This window comes from Mytilus galloprovincialis, chromosome 7, assembly GCF_965363235.1.
Source record: "Mytilus galloprovincialis chromosome 7, xbMytGall1.hap1.1, whole genome shotgun sequence".
Lineage (NCBI taxonomy): Eukaryota > Metazoa > Mollusca > Bivalvia > Mytilida > Mytilidae > Mytilus > Mytilus galloprovincialis.
In genome coordinates this window covers 75,975,561-75,995,616 of record NC_134844.1, presented here as the reverse complement: position 1 = coordinate 75,995,616, position 20,056 = coordinate 75,975,561, and the positions used below count along the sequence as shown (strand labels likewise).

General features: G+C 32.4%; 1 protein-coding gene across 1 annotated transcript; it reads right to left on the bottom strand.

Moving 5' to 3' along the window:
• Positions 1-3,854: 3,854 nt before the first annotated feature.
• On the bottom strand, positions 3,855-20,018 carry LOC143083674 (uncharacterized). Its single transcript, XM_076259955.1, has 2 exons — positions 19,964-20,018; positions 3,855-8,040 (listed from the first exon to the last, which is right to left on the bottom strand). The coding sequence occupies exon 2, from the start codon at positions 8,037-8,039 to the stop codon at positions 6,366-6,368; it is 1,674 nt and encodes a 557-aa protein (XP_076116070.1). The 5' UTR covers position 8,040; positions 19,964-20,018; the 3' UTR covers positions 3,855-6,365.
• Positions 20,019-20,056: the final 38 nt, after the last annotated feature.

Sequence of the window (20,056 nt, the reverse complement as noted above, 5' to 3'; positions counted from 1 at the left end):
AGCGTTCCAAGGAACCCCATACATATATTCAATTTATGTCGAAACCAAACACAGTTTAATTCTGGACCCACTTGAAAACTGAGTCCTAAATTTGATATCTGAATATATTTTTATAAATAGACAATATAACCTTAGTTATTAAAGGAGGGCACTTCATAAAAAATATATATACATTCACAAAATTAGTTTCAACAGTAAAACAAACAACCTACCTACTTTAAATTCTTCAAACAATTTACCGAAGAGAAGAAAACAAGTGAACTGACGATACCCCTGCCAAAATATTTGACGTTAAACATGTAAGAAGTTTTGAGTGATGAATCTGAAAACGAATCACACGCTATACCTGACCTATATAAACCCTTAAACCAAATTTTAGAAATCCTTGTAATTCCTGAGAAAGATGTGACATAAAAATATTCATGTGAGGGATAGAATTTGAAAAGCTTTGGTTGAAGTGTTCATGAGTAAATGCAACAACATGACTGGAAACACATTTTTTTCTTATTGAACTTGACGTCCATTTTGTCATCAGTAACAACATATTAAAATTTTAAAAACTTTGGTTGAACAGTTCATGAGTAAATGCACGGACAGGACTGGTGATCTCCTGTAGTTGGTGATCGCATTAATACTGGTATACCATTCATATACGGTTCATGAGTAAATACACGGACACAACTGGAAACGCCATTTTCCAATCTTTCAAGAATCGTAAATCCAGAACCGTAAAAGTCAAAATCGTCATTATTTTATTTTATACCGCAATTTTTATACGTGTGCATGTAAAACAAATTTCGTTGTAGAAGGTTCTAAAAACAGCACAAACAACATTTTCCAAAAGACCAAGTGAAAAAGTATATTTAAACAAAACGCACTTGACTAACAGGTCGAACAACTGATGTTCTATATATACACATATATATATATATATAGAACATAAGGCTATAACATAAGGATAAGGTAGTTCGAATACTTTCTATATACTCAATTCGAAATCTGTATATAAAATATATTATATATATATATTTATAACAGAAAAGAATATGTCATTTTCCAAATTAAAAGATTAAAAGAGCATATAAATCCAGAACAACCATTGATGATACGAGCTACTGATGATACCCCCGCCCAAACATTTCGGTAGATAGGAAGGTTTTGAGTTGTGAATCTGAAAAAGCATTACACAGTATAACTGACTTATATAAACCTTAAAATCAAATTTCAGAAATCATTGTATTGTAGTTCCTGAGAAAAATGTGACGACAATTTTCAACTTGGCTGTCATAGAATTTGAAAACGCATTACACGACATAGACGACTTCAATAAACTTTTCAGAAATCTTTGTAATGTAGTTCATGAAAAAGATGCAACGCACATATTTAGGGGACGGACGGACGAACTGACGGTTGGACGGACGGACAGACAGAGGTAAAACAGTATACCCCGGCTTTTTCGAAGCGGCGGTCTAATGATTGGGTCAACATTCATGACATCTAATAAGACATTACAATACTAATATGATATAGTTATCTTTATAGCACTATAAGCCTCAGTCACAATCGGAGCCAAGACAAAATAGAAAAAAAAAACCAAACTAACACATTGATATCAAATAACAGTCAGTATCAAGACATGTTCTACATAATTCAAAAGAACTAACAATGTAATCATCATTTCCCCCTATAATAGTAAAGTTTTCTTGTGTTAACTTATCATCCAAAATTTATCATATTTTTCTTACTTTTTAAAGTTCTTACATGTGCTAGATATATGGTGAAAGAGTTTCTCCCTCAAATTATAATTAAGTGATCATTCGATTGAAAAATGACGCTCATCCTCAAGTTTATCAGCTGTACAATACGATTTTTTTAGTATCTAGCATTTTCAATTCTTAATGTAATGGAAGAGCACCGGTTGTGAATTAACATATGAACTACCTTTCTTAAAAGTAATAATATCTAAATATTTTTTTCTTCTTGAAAACAATCTTTAAATGAAAAATAAGTGTCAAGTTTCCAACAAAACACATAATGTACTAAGTTTTTAAAATTAGACAATTTGACAGACACAAGCAGGACAAGAATGTCACACATTGTTTTTTATTTTTTACTAGTTTGTTATTGGCTTTTATACTGCACTCTATCTAAACAGTGACTGTATATTTCTGCGACAAAATTAATTTAAATAAAACTCCGATGAGTGATACAAGGACAGAAAGTGTTGCGACCTAAGAGGGCGGGTAGTGTTAACCAACTCCAATATATTTATTTATGTAGTTAATAGTGGGAGAAACCTCACTCCCCTGATACGCGAAAAGGGGGAACCGAAGATCTAGTTAAGTCTTAGATGCATGATTTTTTACTAGTTGTTAGTGGCTTTGAACTAGCTTTCAGATAACTAACTGCGAGTACCCTCAGATCTGTTCCTATAGTGTCTTTTTGTTGTCGGAATGTACAAGTACCCGGCCACATCCACTTGTATTTTTATCCATCTGATGACGGTTAATAGGTATAGTAAGATGTGGTGTGAGTGCCAATGAGACAACTCTCCATCCAAACAACAATTTATAAAAGTAAACAATCATAGGTCAATGTACGGCCTTCAACACGGAGCCTTGGCTCACACCGAAGAAAAAGCTATAAAGGGCCCCAAAATTACTAGTGTAAAACCATTCAAACGGGAAAACCGACGGTCCAATTTATATAAAAAACGAGAAACACGTATAAATAACATAAACAAACGAAAACTACTGTACATCAGATTCCTGACTTACATGTAGGACTTCTTTTTTCACTTGGAGCTCGTATGGATAGTAAAAAAATTATTGTAATCGACTAGCAATGGATTGTTGAGACTTGATATATGTTTATACATTGTAGAAAATTGTAAATAAATAAAAAAACACTAAACATTTTTTTTTTAGTGAGGTCCAAAAAAAGGGGGGTCCATGCCCCAAATACCTGTGACTTACGACAGGTGCAAACATTTGCAGCGGGATTAAACGTTTTAATGGAACCAAGTTGAACCCTTTTTCTGAAACAATAGCATAACATCACAACATAGAAAACCATGCCATAAAATATAAATTGGAAGGCTTAGCTCAATCAAAAAACGTAAATTAACACACTACGAAATAAATTTGATCTGCGAGACCTGAATGCAAATGTAAGCCTTTTTCAACTGATTTTTATAATTCGTTCTTATGTTGGACTGTTATACCACTGTCCCAGGTTAGAGGGAGGGATGGGATCCCGCTTACATGTTTCACCCCGCCACATTTTTTATGTATGTGCTTGTCCCAAGTCAGGAGCCTGTAATTCAGTAGTTGTCGTTTGTTTATGTGTTACATATTTGTTTTTCGTTCATTTATTTATACAAATAAGGCCGTTAGTTTTCTGGTTTGATTTTTTTTTTACATTGTCTTATCGGGATCTTTTATACCTGACTATGCGGTATGGGCTTTGCTCATTGTTGAAGGTCGTACGGTGACCTATAGTTGTTAATGTCTGTGTTATGTTGGTCTCTTGTGGATAGTTGTCTCATTGGCAATCATACCACATCTTCTTTATATAAAGAAGGAACATCAAGACACATATGCAAAAACTAGCGAACTAGAACAGCACAGACTGACAGTGGACACACAAACAACGAAATACAAAGATAAATAAAGTACCTAGACACGTAAATCGAAAGTTGAACGATGATAAGGACTGAGCATGTGTATCAACTCCAATATACAAATATCCCGTATGGAAAGAATAATTGTAATCAAGACGTACAAGCACACATATCATAGATGGGTCATTTTCAAAAAATGTGGATATTTCAGTTGTGAAATAACAATACAAAAAAATATTCAATTTTCAACTTTAATATATGAAATTGAATAGTTTAACAACAATACAACCTGAAATAAAAATATGCAATCTTAAATGCTACTACAAAAATATTTTAAAAAATAACATAGAAACAAGTATGGGACATATGTCAACTACATAACGGATTTAGTTTCGGTCCCTAAATTTTTTTTAATAATATTTACATTTTGCTTGATATATATTTCCATAAAAATCATCACACTTTTTTCAAAACAGTTAACATGGTTAAAATTACACTTTTTAGAAACATATTTTAAAGTGAATTTAATTCAGCATTGTCAACTACATAACGCTTTTTGTCAACTACATAGCGATTCACTGCGTTATGTAGTTGACCGTTATGTAGTTGACCTATTTGTGGTTTTTGGAGGTTTTTCTTGACCCTAATACTACCAGATAAATGGTTTTTATTGAATTAGAGTGAGTATTATAGACTTTGAATGATTTATGTAAAAAAAAAATATTTATGCCAAAATTTATCAATGTTTTTGCCTAACAAAGTTGACATAGAATAAAATTACGGAGTAATTTGTACTCACCAAAACTAATCTATAATGAAATGAATCAATGATGTCATCCTGTAACTTTAAGCACGTCATCAGAGGGTGAAGAGTAAGTAGAGAACACTTCCTTAGTTACAAGGGATATAATCAGTTGTTTGTTGGCAACATTATTTCATTTGCGTTATGTAGTTGACATTTTTTTAAGTACGAAATGAAAAGTAAAAAAAAATGCTAATAAAATCTAATAATTCCCTGTATTTGTGTATACATACCTGCAGTGATACCTATATATTTATAATAACAAAAGAAAAATAATAATTTCCGCTGGGTATTAAAACCAGCATTTAAAAAAGACTAGTTTTTCAATTTGGTACAAGCAATTTTGGTGTTTTTGGACCCTTTGAAACCCACTGGAAGCAATATCTGTAGCTAAATTTCATATTGAATTTTCTGGAACTTGTTACACACACCAAAAACTAAATGGTGTATCTAAAAATTGGATAAACATATTTACACTTTTTTAGAAATATTGATTGTACAAGAAAATCCACATTTTTTGAAAAAGGCCCAGATAACGGAGTTGGTCTTTTTAACGAAAATATACCCATACACATAAGAAAAACGCATTGTCGGAATAATGGGCTGTCGGAGTAATGGGCTGCGGAATAATGGTTGTCAGACTAATGGGATGTCACCAAATCAATAACCAACATTTTTGTCACAAAAATCCGGTTAAAAATCCCAAAAGTCATTATCAATAACACAATGTCTTTTACAATGTTTTAGTCATCATAAAATTAGAATACAGAAAATTTTCAAATAAATCTGTTACTCCAATAAAAGTTATGATCAGATATTTTTATTCCAATTAAAGGGCCCATGAAGAGCAAAGCAATTTATTACAATGATTTTTATAATTGTTACAATAATAACACAAATCATAAACCTGAATTTAACTACTATTTCTTAGATGTTAATCTACAACCAAATCAGAGCCATATATACATAAAAAGGCATAACAATATATTTATTATTAACAGGCAAATATTCTAAACATCTTTAATAAAACAATATCTATACTATATTGATAGTTTTCTCAGTTCAAAACATTTGTTACTATAAAAAGCAATATTTTTCAATACCTCTAGGTTTTCTTGAATAAAAAGTAAATTAAATTTGGCACATGTGCTTAACTTTTAAAAATTTTTACAACCTACTGAAATACTATCATAAAATTCTTTTCTTAAAGATGTTATGTGATTGATATTAATTAACCATGATATACTTTGTAATGTGAAAACAGGTGAAAATTATTTAAAAGCACTTAATGTAATCTGGGACTATTATACTAGTAAATTAGTAATATAATTATATAGTACTAGTATAATAGTCCCAAGATTCAAGATTTCTTGATAAAGCTCAGACACATAAATGTGTAACCTGAAGTTAAACTATAATACATAAACAATTGAATGACGAAATGAGCATGCAGTACTATCTAAACACATAGAAATACAAGTCTAACTCCAATGGGAAAACCAGTGTACTAAGTTACAAGTTGATTGGATTTCAACTTTTCAAAAATTACCATGACAAAAAACTTTAAACTGAAGCAAGACAGATGGATGAATGGACTGCTGCACAGACGTTGAAAAATAACATGAATGATGAATGTTTTCTTCATAAATTACTTTTAGCAATGATGCATGACAGCAAATGGAATAGAAAACAATAGGGGCTAACATCTATGGTATGGACTCAGTTGTTGTCTTAGCACGTAAACATGTTAAATTTTTGTACATTTTGTACTAGGTTTTGTATTTTCTCAAAAAATCTGTATTGGAGCATTACTGACGAACCAGTAATTGACATTTCCTTATGTCAATGGGGAAAACCTTGAATAAGTAAGTGATACAGTATGAAGTGGAGACTTTTACAATTTTACATATATGTTATGAACATTTAAATAATTTCAACAGTTCAAATGATGCGATAAAGCATTGCCTTCTTGTATCGATTAGCTACAAGTAATGTGTTGTTGTTGCTGTCGAAAAAGATTCCTTGAGGATGATTGAGACCCTCATTGCTTGTCAGAAGTTGTTTTGTTTTTTTACCATCGCCAGATATTATATTCAATGTATGTTCCTCGTAATGTGCTGCAAAATAATTTCCATAATTGTCTGCTGCTACACCAGAATCAGCAATGCCTTGTCTCCAGATTTCCCTACCATTACTATCACAGCATGCTATGAATTGCTTATAACATGTGTAACAAAATCTGTCTTTATACGAAGTTAAGTAACAATCATCACTTGCAACATCTACTGATATTGTTCTAATGAGATTTCCACCTAAATCAAACTCAACTATTCCTGTCCCTTTAACAATAACATACAGTTTCGTGTTGTGGTAAGACAAACCAAAGCAATATTTCCCGACTTTTATCTTCTGCTTCACAACACCATCATCAATATTCACAATGTTTATTGTTTGGTTGTAAAGACATGTTACAGCTACAGTACTAGTACTGATTACAGCCAGTCCAAAGGGAGACTTACAAACATTGATTGACTTCAATAAATGCCCTTCACTTGAATACACAAATACCTGTCCCGTTTTTCCAAGGGTAAAAATCATTCTTCCATCATTGACAACAACACAATCTTGAATACACAAATCATTGTCAAACTTTATCGTGTGAAGCAGTTCCAGTTTTGTCTCGTCAATATCTCTCGCTGCAGCAGGCATTGGTACAATAAGCTGTGCTCTTTGTTGCTCCCATGCTCCAATTTTAATCTGACATGTCTTACGGACAACTTTTATCACGCCAAAATGTTTTAAGTCAGATAACAAATGTGTGAGTTGTGAATCAGTAGAAAGTTCTAGAGTTGACTCTTTAGCTCCCTCCTGGTCACATAGAGCTGAAATCCATTCTTGTTCTTCGTGCAACTTTTCACCAACACTCTTTGTTGCTAAAAAGACTTGAACATCAGATAATGTTTCTTTGATTTGATGAATTGACTCTCCAAGACTTTTAATTTGTGTCTCTTTGTCCTTTAACTTTGAAAGTAACTTGTCTATTTCGGATATATTTTGGTCACTTAAACATTCTAACTGCTTTAACAAATCAGATTCCAACACATCTAGATACGTATCTATCTGTTTTCTTAAAGATTTAATTTCCGCCAAAATGTTTTTTCTTTGGTCTCTTATCTCTTTGATATTTCGCTGTCGGTCAGTATTAAGTTCAGCAAGGGTATTAGAAAGCTCCTTAAGTCCTTTCTCTAAGTCAAACAGCTCTGTTGACGTTTTTGCATTATGAGCAAGTTGTTCGATGGGTTTTATACTTGAACATTGTTTATGTTTTTCTGGTATACATAAAGCACAGGCAGTGGAAAAGTGATCTTGACAAAAAAAAGTTAACTTTTGATTATGTTCTTCGCAATCCAGCTTTATCAATGCTGAAACTGATTCCACTTCTGCGTACTTACTAACTGGTATGGTCTGGTGTTTATTGCTAGCTTTGCTGACTTTATGGTGTTCCAAGCAAGGGAGGCATAGTCCATCATCACAATCAATACACCAGACAGCTGCTTTTTCTGTTGTATGTCTTGCTTCACAAGGACCACATAATTTATCAAATGATGATGCCATCCTGAAATATAAGAAATCTACAATTACTAAAGGCATAACAGTGGTCTTATTAAAACTTTTTAACTGATTGCAATTCAGTTCTTCACTAATAAAGTGACATATAATATTTGAAACATCATGCTAAGGAGTTTAATATTTATGTATATATAAACATGGTACAAGAGCTGATATTAATAGAAGTATTCTCCCTAAAAAGTTAATTTATGGTTATTTCATTGCGAGAATATTGAGTCCTTATCTCTGTTTTCATGTATTAGGGAATCTGCAACACCTAACCCAAGAATATATATGCCACACTTGAACTTATGATGTCATACAACAATCACTATAATAGATACTCTTTGTCAATGTTTGTTGCATCAGACATTTCCTCTTATGACGTCAAAATTTGAATGGAAGCCCGGTAATGTGGATAGAAAGCAATAAGGTGTATTGTTATGAATATGGTATAACAGCAGTTCTCAGAACTACATATTCTTGGGTTTACTATTACAAAGGTATAGTCAGAAGACTACTTCATACTATTAAGGAGTTCCAGGATTCCCCATGGTATATTTGACAGTCATTAGCCTAGTTGATATCCTGATCTGACTTCATTCATGATAACACGTGGTCCCACAATAACATGAATAAAGTGCACATGTGAATTAAATAAATAAAAAATATATAATTCATTTTTTCATGATCATAGCTAAAAAAATGTAATTATAAGTATTGAATGCTTCTTTTTGTAACTTCATAGGGTTGTAAAAACATTGACTATGCACACATTTTTAGAATCTTCTGCGCTTCATACAAAATGTACTTTGGTCAATGCTTTTACACCCCAATGAAGTTACAAAAAAAAAGCATTCAATTCTTAATAAAAAAAATATTTTCAAATTGGACACCAATGGAATTCATGGTTATAAGGAAACAATAAATCATGAACGTAACAATAATATTTGTGTCTATGTTTACGTTGCTTTATAGTTATGTTTATGCACTTCAATGAATGCATGCTGGGACTAGCAAAAAGTATTTAAATACAACTTGAAGACTTTTATCGTAAAGACTGAAATCATTAATGATACAATTTTCCATACAGATTTTAAATTATGTGAAGACTGATGGCAGGTTCTACACATCCAGAATGTGTTTTTGGGAGCATGTTTTAGTATGATACATTATAGGTGAAACAAATGAGTGATGCAGCAACAATGACCCAATGTCCACGTAGGTTTTGCAGACTCAACAGTTCCACTCTGCAATATTGAAGCTAGGTCCCCACCCCCACCATTTTGTGGGGGGAAAACTTGGTTGATGTTGATAATATGGAGCGGAAGAATAAAAGTGTAAGGGAGCTTACGTCAATAGATATAAACAATTCTCCAAAGTTTCATGAATACCATGAATACTGCTAAAAGCATTTTTGAGAAATTTGTCTGAAAATGGAAAATCCCTCTATTTTTTCATGGCTAAACATGCTAAAGCCCCATAACTCGAAAAAGATAAATTTAAAATTGATAAAAAGCATCATGAAAACTGCTAAAACCATTTAAGACTATATGAAATTGTCCAAAAACGGGAAAATCCCTTTTTTAATGAATAAAAAACCCATAATCTTAAATTTATAAATATCAAAAGTAAGCTTATGAACATGATGAACAGTCAGGGGTACTACTTGTACAAGTTTTTTTTAATTACTTCAAGAAGTAATATTAATATACTTATATAAGTAAATTTGTAGGATACTTATACAAGTGAATTTCATTTACTTGTATAGGTAAAAAAAAATATTGGCTGAGTTATGTCCCTAAAGCCTCGGTCACACATTGAAGGATAGCACGAACAGACCCCGAACAGATGAAAATAAAAGTTGTCCGTTGACAAAATTGGTATCCGTTGGGAGTCCGTTGATGTACTGACCGAATAAAATGGATGTGTAACGAATGCATAACGAACACACACCGAATATGCAACGTACGAGAAACGGAAACTTTATGGACAAATCGGATGTATCATCCAACAAACGAGTACTGCATAAAACAGACACATAACGGAAGCGTTCTGGATAAAACGGATGAACAAGATATAAGGAAAAATTTAAGGCGACAATAATAATACATGTAAATCGCATAAATATTCAAAATGTTTCTGTGTAACTGGTTTTGGTTTGTTCTTCAAAATGCCACCAAAGGGCAGTATCTGGCCTGAATAAGAGCTGCTTGAATGTGAAGACGTGCATAATGCCCTAAGATTGATTATGAATAATAAGAATTCATGAACCTTAAGAAATCTGACATACCAATAATTGGCATTTCCGACGCGAAAATTTCAATTGGCATTTATCTGTTTCAGATCCTTCATCATCTGTTTTATCCGTTAAATGTCGGGTAGAAGTCTGTTGGTGAATCTATCTTCCAGACCTCCAATGGATGTATAATGGACACGTAACAGATACAAAAAGGAAACGAAACGGTTGAGTACCGTACAAAATGGACACCTAACGGATGTTCAACGGACATTTTATCCGTTGGACATCTGTTCAAAGTTTTGAACATGCTCAAAATTCTCCACCGGACAGAATGGACGTTGACGGATAAAACGTACGCCTAACGGACATGCAACGGATATGAAAAGACGTCTAACGGATAAGAACAGATGTCCAACGGACATGAACAGATTGAAAAAAAGTTATCCGTTAGGCGTCCGTTCGAGCTATCAGGTAAGGCTTTAGACATTCAAATTTTTTTACTTGTAGAAGTAAAAAAGTCATCCTATCTTCTTTTATTGAAGTCTTATGATTTCTTTGCTCTAATAGAATTTTAAATTATCTGCCCTTTGCAGATGTCTTTACTTATCATTTAAGTGTAATTTCATGGACAATGAAAACTCATTTGTCTGTTATCTTCAGAACACTTCTCATTTACAAGCCCCCAAGGAGCAATTTTTGTAGGCCTTGCACAAATACTTAAGATCTCTGCGCAATCAGTTTCTTTGTTGAATTAATGAGATGAAACATTGAACTCTAATAAAAAAAATTGAGCAAACATAAGAAAAATCATTAAAGGCATGAATTTACATCTCGAAAGTTGAGGACTTTTGTGGGATTGTAAGAAAAATTTACTTATACAAGTAAATTTTTGAGAAAATTCAGTGGAGGTTATTCAAACATTATTCATTTACTTATATGTGTATATATTTTTTTACTTCTTCAAGCACTTGTACAAGTAGTACCCTGACTGATGAATGTCAATAGATATAAATAATTCTCCCAAGTTTCTTGCCAATTGGTGAAAGTGTTTTTTATTTATTGTCCAAAAACTTGACAATCCCCCCTTTTAGAATGAAAAAAACCTTAACACAGAAACTTGAAAACTAAAATATAAAAAAAATGAAAGGGAGCTCACTTTAATAGATATATTATATAAACAATTCACCAAAGTTTCAAGCAAATTGGTTAAAGTGTTTTTGTAGGACCTGTTGATGACTAATGGACAAAAGGACAACTGACAAACAGACATGTTTACCATGATATGTCCCGTAAACGAGCATATAAAAATAAATAGCAAAATATACTAAAGTTTTCAATATTCAGAAACTTAAAATGCATTTATTAATGGACCTAGATAAAGAAAACTTAATAAGTTTTCTTTATCTAGGTCCATCCCTACTCTAAACTTTTCAAGATGCACAGGTATGACTGTATGGAGGTTAAGTCCAAATAACTATGACGTCTGGCAAGGCTATTTTATTTCCTTCCTAATTAAGGCGTCCCAGAAAAAAATAAAATAGCCTTGCCAGACCACATAATTATATGGACTAGTATTCAGGTTGAAATTTGTACTGAATGTGATGATCATGTAACCATTTTAGTAAAAATTTACCATGTTTACCACAGGCACTTGTTTCTATCCATAGGAAGTCGACTATCCATTCTATTCTATTCCTATATGGGCGTTTTTCAATAAAAGCATATATTTCAGACCTAAAAAAAATGGAAAATCAACTTGTCTAAAATTTAATTTCATGAATTTAAAGAGTTATTTTGAATACCTCTATTATGAGGGGGAGGACAGGGGGGTACCCTTCTCCCTTCTCCCACCCCTCTTCTCCTTTCTCCTACCCCTCTTCTCCTTTCTCCTACCCCCGTTCTCCTTTCTCCCATTAGAATAAAACATCTCCTTTTGAGATAAATTAAAATAAAGCTGTATCTGTCGTTTTTGTTTGTACAGAAGCCACAATTTATTAGCACAAAAACAATTCATGATTGATCATTATAACAATAAGAAATTAAAGGCGGCAAACATTTCTCATGTAAGGGAAACGACACTAATTGTTTTCAATAAAAATCTTGTAAATGTCTTGGTTTATTAATTGTACGCCCTCGTCTGGTATCTTACCCTTCCGGAGCACCTGCTATCACTTCATTTTCCGTGTATTTCTGCGTTGTGTTTTGTGTACTTTTGTTTGTCTGTTCAGGGCCGTAACTAGCCTCTTCTAATCGTGAGGCAAAATATATTCGCCGAGAAAATTTGCTATTTTCCGACAATAATCTGGTCTCAAAGCAAGAACATAGATTCATTGTGATTTAAGACTTTAAGGTTTTATGGAAAACATTAAAAGACCGATATGTAGGATAAAGCAAAAATCGAAATTCTCGTAATCATTAATACAGGATCTGTCTGTCTGTATTTGTCTTAATTGTATTGTGCTTAGTCTATGGTTATTGTTTTTATGACTAGATTTAAATATAGTGACAGCTTGTACTTTAAGTATTAGTACTGCTTCAGTCGACACTAGGGACCATCTTAACCATGTTTTACGGTATTATTGATTCTTTTATTGTTAAAGACTCTCCAGCAACTTTGACCATTGTCTTTTAGAATTTTTTCTATGCATTGACTCTGTGCGATTATGTTTCGTGCACATTTACTCCATATTCCTTTATTTTCTGTTAGAGGGTCTGAACATCACTTAATGCAAGTTAAACCCTTCAATGGAAAAAGGTCATATGGCAATACATTATTGTTTTTTTTTTCCAAATTAATTGAATCCTGGAAATTGGTGACCTTACTTTAATTTAAACCATGTCAGCTTTCTAGTTTTGTCTACCCCTCCCCCTCCCCAAGAAAGCCAGTTTTGTATTCTTTGATATTAAAGTTCAGTTCTCCATGCATAAACGACAATTTTTGTCTGTGTAGCATCGTATATTCGTAAAATATTTTCTCGCACAATATCTGGACATCGGTGGGCATGCAACATTGCAAAACCACACGTTTACAAATAAAAATCATCACTCGGACTATAGTCATAAAGTAGGAAAACAAATGAACAAAAGACAATATAAAAAAGAAGATGTGGTATGATTGCCAATGAGACAACTATCCACAAAAGACCAAAATGACACAGACATTAACAACTATAGGTCACCGTACGGACAGTCACATAGAAGTACAAACAATAGACCATCAACTCTGAAAACTAAAAGTAAAATAGAAACATGGATCACGAAAAACATGCAGGGGCGACACCAGAGAGTGAGGAGAACTTGCTTCTTGCTAGACACTTTCCGTGAAAACAATTTGATATTAAAACAATCTTTTGTTTAAGTTTTTTTTTTGAAATTTCTAACATGAGGCATTTGCCTCATTTGCCTCAATGTAGTTACGGCCCTGCTGTTTCTTTTTTAGACATGACATTGTAAGTTTATTTTTGACTTATGAGTTTGAATGTTCCTCTGGTATCTTTATATGATATGCCCGTGTGTCAGAAAAAAAAAACATAGCTATAGGTGTAGTTTAAATTGGTGTCATCTTCTGTCAATCCTATGTATTAATTTTTAGTGAAACTGGATAGCCGTGAACAAATTTTGTCTTGACCATTCTGGAACTTCTGACACTGAACATGGTGGTTAACATCATGCACATTTTCACTTATATTTGATTAAAAGTTGCTACAAATTAATACAACTCAGACAAGATATTGGTACAACAGACGGGCAGAAAAACTAATTTATAAATAGTGTCGAAACTTAGTGTCTGGAACCAAATCATGTTAATAATATTAGAGCTTAGAATTTACTGTTTACGGTTTACGATCCAACATGCAGTCGGTTTTTGATTTTGTCTTTTTTGTATACGTTTATATAAATAGATAGATATTTTTATTTTTAAAGTACAACTTTATACATAATTATATATACATGCATTTATAATTATCATCGACACAAGGAATACGCAAATATATATAACTTTAATTTGTTGTTTGATACAGTACAAAAACGTCGATCGAATCACATTGAATGGAAGGATTCTTTCATGTTTGCGTATTATAATTGTGAACGTCTTCTTTTCTGAAAATACAAGGCCACATTCAACTTATCTGTACCTCAATGTTCTCAAGGGTACAGTTGATAATTGTGCCTGGCAATAATTATAGAAGTTCACTAATTTTGTACATGTTCATTGAGATTGATTTGTGTTTTACTGTAGCCAATGAACTGCCGGAGACTAATATGCATGATTTATCTTCTAAATGTGTCACAGAACAAATCAGGAGCTGATCTCGTGACCCTAGCACAGTAGGTCACGAGCTAATAGACGCCGGCTTTATAGGAACTTTCGTAAGGAGAACACCACTAAAATGATTTGCTATAGCAGTGATGTGAATGCTTACTTGCAACCTGTTAAAGTACAAACTTTATTGTTCAAATATAGCAATTTAATATATCACAAATCATAATCACACAAAAATAACGCATATACATTACGAGCAATGAATTAGGTCATTCATTTCATCAAAAGTGATGAATCAGTGATGTTGTTCATCAAAAATTTGCTCCACCATATTTTGCATGTTTTCAATTTCCTTGCAAATTTTTGTATTTTCGTCATGCATCCTTTTAAAAGCAGTTTTACATAAAAGAACTATACTACAAATCTCGGAATCATAGTCATACTCAGATTGCGACAGTACCGTTAGAACATATATACTTAAACAGCATTGTTTGCATGTTTCACAATGTGAAATAAGTTCTTGTCACAGAAGATTTATTTTGGGGTGATTGAAAAACCATTCCCTTTCAATCATTGCCACAAGTTCTTTTCTGATGAACATTCTTTCAATTCTGTATGCTACTGTAGTGGAAGTAAGGGATATGGAGAAGATGAACATGGGACAAAATCGCACAAAATACAAATTATCAATTAACAGGGTTTTTATTCCTGTTCTTCATCTTGCCAGTCGATGTACAGTCTTTATCAATGAACGAATCATTCATATCCTAGAACGTGGTCAAGACCGCCCCAAGCGTCGAATCACATTTAGTGACAAAAATGTTAAAAAGAAATAAAAAAAAATCGTGTGATATGCCCCTATATTATTACATAGATGACTTAGATATCACACGATTTTATTTTTTTTTTTATTTCTTTTTTATATTTTTGTCACTAAAACTCAAGCGACTGTGTCATAAACTTGTGTGAGTGTACCGCAAAACATGCTCTCTTTTTCACGCCCTGTGTTAAAATAGTTGGTTTTTTTTAACAAAACAGTCTAGAACAGTATCAAATATATTATTCCCGGTGCATACTAGAAAAGGAGGTTTTGGAAAGCACGTGTGTCAGAATATTCGATCTACATTGAATATAGAGGGGATGTTCGCCATACATAAGGACAAAAACGGTATAATATAAAAACAGGTTAGAAAAGAATCAAAGGGCAGTCATGTGTTTGATGTTTAAAGGATACAGAAAAAAATGGAGACTAAATAAGCTGTAATTTTGCTGTTTTGCTGTCGTAAATAAAAATTTCATTTGAACCAATGAGAAAACATGTAACATAACTAACTATAAGTGTGTCGACCGACCCACAAGTAATTGAAATCAAATTAAACCTTTGTCAATTGGTCGTTTACCGAATGTGATATCTAAAGGCTATTTGCCAAAACTGTAAAGGAATCTCTCTCTGTTAAAACAGCCCCAGTTTTACAAACTAGGCAATTAACTGACAATGGTCTTCTCAATTTCATAGTAGATCATAGACATAGTACGAAAAAAGAAATACAGATGTCATAATGTGTGATTTCATAAATTAATTAAGTTTAATTACCATGAAGATCAGCCTCTTCCTTAAGAAGCAGTTTAACAGCATGCTTGAATGATGAATTGTTGTTTATAACAACAAGTTTACGGTCTTTTTTTTCTAAAATGGACAGCTCTGTCTCAAAGTTAGTTATTCCAAACTTCGCGCACCTTTCGCTAAATCCATTATTCAACCTTAAGGTTTTCAGGAATGACGCGAAATCATTTTCCGCCGATATTTCCAGATAAATGAAATGATTATCCAAGGCCTTTCCTTGCATCCGTCCAAATATATGGACCCCAGCACTAATTGTTTCCATTATAGAAAACCGGAAATGATAACGTTCAACGTAAAATTGTAAATAACGAAGTCAAAAAAACGTAATCAAACGTTGAGTTAAAATCCGGATTTAATCTAATGGAACGTCTAATTCATACTAGATTGATCATTTAAGCTATCGGTATCACTTTTAAATTGAAATTCGATTAAAAGATAATGTTTTGATATTTTTTCTTGAAATATTAGATCATTTCTTAAAAGGAGAGATATTTTATTTTTTCTCCTTTCTCCAACTTTTTCTCCTTTCTCCCAGCCTTCCTCTCCTTTCTCCTACCCCCTTTCTCCTTTCTCCCACCCCCTTTCTCCTTTCTCCTACCCCCTTTCTCCCTGTCTCCCTTACCCCTGTCCTCCCCCTCTATTATGGACATGTTTGTAAACAAAAAGTGCAATCTTAAATACTCCTTAAAATGATATTTTTTTCATAATTTGAGTACTGTTTCGTAGGGGACAAAAGTCCCCTACGAAACTGCTTCTAACCACACATGTTTGCAATTTTAAATGTTTCCTATAGACATTCAAGTTTGTTTACTTTATATACTAGGAAAATCTATTTTTATCTGAATTGGAGAACCATTTTTTATCGATAAAGATTAGACAGTAATTCACATATGAAGGTACAACTCGTGTTACGTAGTGGACATTTTGATGCGTTTCGTAGGTGACAAATCCATTTCGTAGTGGACAAAAAGTTTCATAGTTGACATCAACCCTATTCTATGTTAATAAAAACATAATAAAAATTACATGAAACTAACCCTTGGTATTTGCTTTGCACGAATATAATTGAAAAAAAGAGTAATAAAGACTGCATGGTAGTGGTAGTGTCCCCTACGAAACGTTTTTCTCCCATACTTGTTTCGTAGGTGACCGTTTCATAGGGGACGTATTCACATGTTTTATTTTTCCCACAATCCCTTTATTGCAAAAGTAACAAGACTGATTGTATTCATCAAAGCATGTATTAAGCTGTACACTGATATTTTTTTCATAATTTTAAAACCAGATACTGATGGAGATTTAACCCGTTTTGTAGTGGACATTTACAAAAATACGGTATCACTCTGGTCCATTTGATGTGCTCAATTTTTTTTACCAACAATTTAATTGTCGTTATAAAAGCATCACTTCTTTTGTAAGACCCTAATGTTTATATCTCTTGCAAACAAAAATTACATTGATTTTATAGAATGGTTTATTAATGTATTAGCAAATTTTAATGACTTTGTTTCATAGTGGACATTTTGTTAGGGACACACCTTCTGAAATTAAAAATCCTTTGTTAAAAGCTGTTTATTATAATATGTTGGCTCTAAACATACTTTTGAATTATAAAAGAACTTATATTAAGTAAAATAACATTTATTTCTACATTTTTTTACGATATTTTAGAGTATGAATGTTGAACAGGCGGTCTAGGGACATGCCATTTTGGTTGTTTTGGACCATTCAGGAATCAATAAATTAGCAATCCCTTTAAAAAATTAACTGTTTCTTTGCTTAAAAATGTTAAATCTAATTCAATGTACTGATGCACAAAAAATTATTTGCAAAGACCAAACACATTTTTTTTTAAATCGGCTAGGACAAGAAAATACGTTTTTATTGAAAAACGCCCATATATACATGATTATATGGCTAAGTATTCAGTAAAGTGCTGTTTCAATGGGTGTCCCAGAAAAATGCATTTTTTTCATATTTTAAATTATTTTGAGTTTTAATGCAGGTAGCTAATCAATTCACTGCATGATGAAGAGATAATATAAACAGTCTCATATGAAAAGTTTATTGTTGAATAAAGTATTTTATAAATGAAGTGTTGAATTCCCTATTTTTTGCATGCTTATTTTGTGACATGGTCCAATGACCCAAAATCAAAATTGTTTTATTAACCTTTTTGTATGAATGGCAACTAGGTAAAAAGGATTTTCAGGTAAAACAATAGGGTTGGCAAGGTTAAGGACACTAAAACATGAAAAATCATCGAAAAATAAGGATTAAAAACAATTTTAAATGGTCATGTTGTTGGACTAACATTTTCTGTCTTCTTCCTATGTGAAAATGAAATATAAGTTATGTAACAATAGAGGGCAATTAAATGCACAAAATTTCTTGAGGCTTGAGCTTATTAACTAAAATGTGATAATTCATCATGAAGTTACAGCAGAAAGTTTTATTTTTTTCAGGAATTGTCATTAAAGTTTACTCTTGAAAAATCTGTCCAACCGTTACGGGCGAAAATTTCAATTTTCATTTGCAAATTGCCAACTCAGTTTAAGTTTTTTTTAATGTTTATGACAACAAATTTTACGACAATCGTGATGTGCATACGATATTGCTGTCAACTGTTCCTTTTTACTTGAGGTCAACGACATTGAAAGGGTGAACACTCTTTCTGTCCAACCAAGAGATGGAAGTTACATCCAACATTTGTCCAAAAAAATGTTACGTCCAACATCCAAGATATTCTCTAAAATGGCTACCACAAGTCACAGAATCAATTTCGCTTCTACTTTGACAATTACTTAACCTTAAACACTACCATATAAATGAAAAATAAAGAGGTTTTAAACTGTTGACAGTCTAAATTTGACATAATTTTGAAAATTAGGACGTAACAAGAGTCCATTAATTTTCTGTTGGACGAACCGTAGGACAAAATCTTCTAATGTCGGACGTAACAGCTTTTTAAAAGTATAAAGAACCTTGTTAACAACTAACAAGTCCACATAAACTAAAAAATAGTTCTCAGACCCTTCCTAGTCTCTTCTTAAGAGGTGGCCATTTTTAAATTCCCATTAGAATCAGTAAATTAATAAATTCTGTCCTATGTTTGTCCGACAGGGAATATAATCTGTCCTATGTTTGTCCTACAGTTTTTTTATGGTTTTGTTTTATCCATTTATTTAATAATGAACCATTTTACCTCTTGCTGAGGAACAACAGCTGTAGATATTAGTATAAACAGCATAGTTTTGATTTTGTTTTTGACTTTCAATGATGCAAATGGAACAAATTCTCATCCAAAAATGTCCCCGTTTGTCCGACATATTTTAAGATTTTTCCAACTTATAAGTTAGTTTTTGAAAAATTTAACAAAATGATATACTTTAATTGAAGATCTTATGAACTGTCAGAGAAAAATTGATATATTTATTAACTAGGCCTTCATATAAAAGGAAAATATTCAATTTTTCAATGTCCTGTTACGTCCAACATAACCTCTGTCCAACATGCTATTTAGGTCTAATTTTATGTTTTCTGACTAAATAACTATCTTTTTACATGTAAAACCCTAAACTAGAATCATTCTCCTTTCAGAAAATCATGTTATTAAGATTGAAACAGCTACTTTTAAAATCATACATGTTGTCACACACTAACAACACTATACTGAATACTTAGCCATATATAGATGGACTGTAAAACAAGTGCCTGTGATGTTTACAGTTCATATGTACATTTTGACACAAACATAAAATACAGACATGAGAATAATGTGTAACTATATGTCAGTGTACCTATATAGATTTAGTTACAAAATTAGTAGAAAATTTGTCTACTTTCTATTTCTTGTCGTGCTTTTGGAACAAACCAAACACGTAGGAAACGTA